The following is a 6,000-nucleotide window of genomic DNA, read 5'->3' as shown; positions in this document are numbered from 1 at the left end:
CAGAGCTAGATCACATTAAGATTATCAGTTTATCTGATCTGGCTTACCAAAAGAAAGACAGAGCAAACAACCAATTTAACACAATACAAGGAAGATACAGATTTACAAGTTAGCTGCCCACATTCCGTGGCAAATACAAAGAAGCTACACTTTAATCAAAGTGGGATAAGTGACCTTGAATTTACAGCAGGGTAAGCGTATTCACACCAGCCATTACCTTGGAGTAGCAGGTGTGCTGTAAATCTGCTAGCTTGCTTTGTAGTTATTTGCTCCTTTAGCCATCCCAAAGTTACCCAGTCAGCCAGCATTTTGGCTTGGTTAAGGGTAGTGGCATTTGTCCAAGAAGGAAGGGTAGACCACCATCCCTCTTCCCCATGCCACACTACATAAATACATAGAGTTACGCAAATGCAAAAAGCATCAGTAGAAAGGCTGGAAGAATCACAAGACACAGCAGACAGGAAACTTAATGGTCACATGCATTACAGTTCAGCAGAGATACTCTTTCACAATCCTATATTCTGCCATGAAATCCACGGTGGTGGTGATTACGGATGAACTACCTTCCAGCTGAATCAATTCCAGCATCAGGAACTATTTCTGAATACAACAGGCTATATCCAACCATTTTTTTCCTAGGACTAGCTTTTTGGATTTAGACAGTTTTTAGTATAGAGACAAGAGACAAACTTGAGACATGGAAGATGTGACCTGTTTACATAATATAAACAGACAAATGGATAAATCAAGATGCAAAAACTATTAAGCATGTCACACACTTTACACCTACAGCTCCATGTACTTTTTTCCTGCAACAATGGTGTCCCTTGCCAGATGCAAGTTTGTCACTAACTATGAATATGTTTTTGAACAGAGCTGGGAGGAATGCATTTAGCTCTTGCAGTGATGAGCAAAGAACGTGGGAGTTCAGGATATGGTTTCTAGTTCCACCCCTGTCTTATACTCGTTGCATGCTGAGCAGCTCAAAACATCTCTCTTAGTAATCACATTATTTGGAAGGAGAATAACTCTCTTCGTATTTTCTTCACAAAAGGAGCAATAAGAAGTCCATTAATGTATCACGTAGGATGAAAAGCTGTCTAAAAGACTTCTACTTATTTTAGCAGTTTTGACTAAAAAATCAGCAGACTCACTTTGTCAATTAGGTTGAAGAGACAAGAATATTTTCAGAATAGAGTTTCAGAAGCCCATCTCTGACATTCACATTAAAATGGTGGCCTGACTACTAGCCATACTTTGTCTGCAAGTGTCTAAACAAATAGAGTACTGATGGGTATCAAGCAGTAGCAGCATTTTCAATATTTTATGTTTGTTGTATTTAGTACTTTTAAACCGAATTCTCTCTCCCAATAAAGTGACTTTCCTGTAGTTAGCATGACTACCCATACACACAGCATTTCTAAATGGAACTACACATTGTTGTTTTCTCTCTACCATAATATTATCTTACCGTTTTTGGTATCAGTCAGCACCACAGCTTTAATGCAGGTCACGGACAACAAGCAGCAGGCCTACTTTTACTGCTTGCTTGAAACAATGTATTGTTTCATATTTACACATTCTTAAAATGTTTTCTTCACTTAGCCATACTAAAAGTACCACTCCAAAATTTAAGTTTACATTGAAAAAGGTTATTGATGACTTAACCAAAAAATACCGCCCCCCCAATCCCTTTCATTCCCACAGGAAATCATATTTTCTCCTGAATTAGTGTTAACAGATATTTATATTAGAGGACTCCATATTTCAGAAACCAGTTATTTAATGCTCAATATTCTTTTCAGCAGATGAAGAGGTAGGTATATTTCCACACAAGAAAAAAAAAAACTGTAACAGATGCTCAGTTAAATCAAGTAATGTCTGAAAAGTCAAACACTGTTCTGACAGCACATAAACATAATGTGTCTGAAGATACTCTCCAAGGAGGACAAGAAAAGTTGCGCATTCTGATTAGATAATATGTCATAATTTGAAATTTAATAATTTTCTAGAAAGAAAACACAAGTATCCAAACGCTACTTCCTTCCCCTCCCTCCCCCAAAGAAATGTGGGTGCCAACAAAACTGCCTGTATCAATGGTATTATTAACTTTTGGACTGCTAAACATGGAATCAGCTGCAATTCTTCCTTACATTCACCAACACCAGCAGTCTACAAGTTTACACAGAGACCATATGCATGGTAATTACATAATTACAACAGAAATTCAACTTTAGTGTTGTTGTTAAAACAATCTTCATAAATAATGAAAATATCTGTGTTCTAGCTCTTCAGTAACCTAAGGTTAATTGGTACAGATAGTGGTTTTTTCTTCCTTTTATAAACCAAACTGGAGGTTCCTCACTGCCAACAATGGTTAAGGCCTGGATCAAGTTACTCTCCTTTTGCTTTTCCCTTTTTCTGCTTGTTTCCGTTTTCCACCACTGCATTATTTTCTGGTTTGCTTACTCCATTTGCAACAGCACCATTTGCTATTTTGCCATTCTTTACAGGTTCCTTGGGCAGCTTATATGTCCGATAGTAGAAGTTACCAAAGAGGAAAATGAAGGTGACAGCATAGAAAATTACACCCCAGTGCATCCATTTAGGGAAAGGACAATCAATATAAATAGACAAGGCTGTGTGGCCAATAGTCACATGGAACTGCACCTGAAAGACAGAAAATACAGAATCAAAAAGGTTTGGATATATTCTGTAGGTCTGACTGCACCAGTGTATAATCAATGCATTAAGTTATGAAAACTGCTAAATTGGGAGGCAGTAGGGAAGCTGTATTTGGCTGTCACACCACGCACACGCACATATGCTTGACCTGGGACATAAAATTTATTGCAGTACCTGGCACCAGTTTTCAGAAATAGGAAAATAAGAAGACATTAAGAGATCTGGATTTTCTCTACCTTTTGAACAGGTTTTTGCAATTCAGTTGAAACAACAGGAAAGTAGTATTAGACTTTACTCACACAACTCTTATCTATGCTGTGTATTTTTTGAGAAATGAAATAAATACTTCCGTCTCCAGGAAGTATTCTAACTTGAGCTATGAGTATCAGACAGCTAAGAACTTTTGGAAGGAGCAGCATCTGTTCCAAAGCTCTGCAAATGCAAATCCACTCAGAGGCAATACCTTCTGAGATAAAGGGAGATTTTTTACTTACCAATTGCAATATGGTCAAGTATCGTTTCCACCACAGGTATTTCTGAAATTTAGGGCCACACGCAGCTAATCCATAATACATGTACATAATGACATGAATAAACGCATTCATCTGAGCTCCAAAAAAAGCTGTTCAGGAACAGAAGGGAAGATCGTCATGTAATTTTGAAAAAAGAAAGAAGTCTTTTCTAGTATTTTTCATGTGATAGTACAAATTATAAAGCACAGGACATGTCAGGCTTCCATCTTTGAAATATTCAATAGTATAGTATAGATCTGACTGCCGACATGTGCTGACAAAAATAGCAGTTCATGCAAGTAGTATGTCTCATTTTTCATGGAACTACTTATGGAAAGGCTTTTCATAAGACTTTTGTTGAACAGACATAAATCATGTGGATTCCACATTAGTTATTGTAGTTAAGTGCAATTGTTTTGCAAAAAGAATTATTAAAAGTGGTATTTGACAATGTAAAGGAATTTAAAGGTTCGGAATTTAAATCTTTTGAACTATATTTAAATACACAAGGTTCACTTGCAAGAAACTCATGTGGAAGTCTGATTAAAGAGGCCAAAAAAAACATACAAAGCAAAACTTCACTTGTGGTTGTAAGACATTTAAGGGCATTGCCACATGAGTTTGTCTAAATGGCTCATCTTTAGCTTCCTTATTTATGAAGTAAAATATCCAGCATTCTTAAATAGATAAGTGTATAGTATAACTTTTTCCAGAATGATCCACGCTGAAAGCGAAGACTACAGTTCGTATTTGCATTAAGATCTCTTTGCTCTGTCAAGATTAGCAGCCATTTAACAGAAACAAATTATATCTTAAGGTATTCTTACACTGCCAGAGGGACTCAAAAGGCTCTAATGTAGAAGATTAGGGCAGTATACACAATAGCTGCTGACATGAAACAGCTCAGATGACCATGTGGTCTAGACCCAGCTGGTTATAATAGGGTCTAGTTTATAATAGATCTGTCTATGTAAGCGATGTGCTATCAATTAGAAAACAGAAAACATATGTCTATCCACTCTTATGCAGTAGCACTACATAAATGCAGAAGAGCAACTGTTGCTTTTCCTTTTGCAGGGGCTAGAAACTAAGAGGCAGTGCAAGAACACCAAAACTTGAAATAAATTTGGAAACAGTTGCAACTGTTGTATTGAAAACTGCAGATATTTAGCAATAAAAGTCTAAAAAGGCAACAAGGGAGAGGGCATTTTGAGATATCCAGGGGATTTCTAAGTAAGACTACAAGTACGCATCCAGTCTCCAATAAACTTATTTTATGGGTGCAGTAGCCAATAAAGATCATGAAATGTCTGGTTGAGTACCTGCATCCTGCAGATTATTTGGGAGAAATTAAAGGATAGTCACAAATACTAATTTTAAATATTTCTTCTTTTCAATATAAGTAACCACTCAGTACAAGATATCTATAGTAAATGAGAGCATAAAACCCCCGTGCATTAAGTATGGGTGTGGTTTGACAAAAAACCCCAAAATCTCAGTTTGGTCTGGTGTTTACTGTAAGTTATTCTCACTGTCTTAAGCCTACAAAGCATATTACAAACAAAACAGGGTATTTTCCCTGAAGCTTCAGCTCTGTAGAGCTTATAATTCGAGGGAGACAAGGCAAAACAACAGGAACAAGGGTACAATGCAGGCAAGGGAAGATGTGGCATGTACAATGGAATAAAATTCTTTGATGGGGGCTTTAGAAAGAAAGCAAGGGAAAAAAAAGGCTGATAATGAATTATAGACTTGTGTCATTATGAATAAGTTTTAAAAGTTAATTGACAGATTTATTGGCTCACCTTCAAGGGAATGTTTCAGAATTTTATACATGCCTCTTTATAAAAAAGAAAGCAAACCCCAAACTCAGATATAATGCCAAATTAACATCTCCATTAACTTCATTACATTTGCACACAGATTGTGGCCCACAATTAGATTTTGCAGTTCTCTGTATCTGCAAAAATTAAAGTTAGGCAAGACATATTCATCTTTCTATTTCATACAGAACAAGAATAATTTTGAAGACAGAACTTCAGGCTTGCAATTGATGCCCACGAGGAAAAAAAAAGTTTTGCAATTCATTAGATTATTGCCCTGTTATCTTTTCCTCCCCCACGTTTCCCATGCACAAAAACTGTACACATTAAAGCTACTGCACTGCTTCAGTGCTATTTAAAGTCTTCTATATTATAATGTTAAGTCTATGAAAACTTTTTTTCATTGATTCCAAACAATAATAATTCTCCCTTGTGTCCAGTCAAAAGGGTATGGGAGGAAGGGAACTCACCTTGTCCACCTGCAACCCACTTAATACCAATCCACCACAAGGTGAACATGGTGAAATGGTGATAGACATGAAGGAAACTAATTTGGTTAAATTTCTTCCTCAGGATGAAGAATACTGTATCCAAATATTCAATTCCTTTAGAGACATAATACCACCATAAAGCAGCAGCTATCTGCAATGAAAAAAAGACAACACAGAAATTTTAGTGATTCCAAGTTGAATGGAATAAAGTTCTCTCTACTGATCCGCTGCAAGAGGAGGATACCTCTTCCTTCCCCAAATCCTGGTAAATGTTGAGGTGGAGTCATCAAATATCTAACGGTATGAGAACAACAACAAAAACAATACTCCATTCATCTATTCTGGACATGGAAGTATTGTTCTGAGTCTACTGCTCACAAATCACAACCATAAAAAAGAGCTAACATAATTAAAAGCTTTGCCATCTCTAAACAGTTTCCCAGTTAAACATAGGACAGTTTGTGTCCTCATTCTCTATCCTAAGCTTTG

General features: G+C 36.6%; 1 protein-coding gene across 1 annotated transcript in view; it reads right to left on the bottom strand.

Annotated features, from left to right (window-relative positions):
- Nucleotides 1-2,394: 2,394 nt before the first annotated feature.
- Nucleotides 2,395-6,000, bottom strand: part of ELOVL4 (ELOVL fatty acid elongase 4) — a 31,018-nt gene continuing 27,412 nt past the window's right edge. The window contains exons 4-6 of the mRNA XM_075708135.1: nt 5,491-5,662; nt 3,180-3,307; nt 2,395-2,670 (exon numbers count right to left, since the gene is read on the bottom strand). Coding sequence (XP_075564250.1) covers nt 2,395-2,670; nt 3,180-3,307; nt 5,491-5,662 — 576 coding nt within the window. The remainder of the gene's footprint in view (nt 2,671-3,179; nt 3,308-5,490; nt 5,663-6,000) is intronic.

This window comes from Pelecanus crispus, chromosome 3 (assembly GCF_030463565.1).
Source record: "Pelecanus crispus isolate bPelCri1 chromosome 3, bPelCri1.pri, whole genome shotgun sequence".
NCBI classification, from domain to species: Eukaryota; Metazoa; Chordata; class Aves; order Pelecaniformes; family Pelecanidae; genus Pelecanus; species Pelecanus crispus.
Note: the sequence above shows the minus strand (reverse complement) of the source record. Positions and strands in the feature narration are given on the sequence as shown.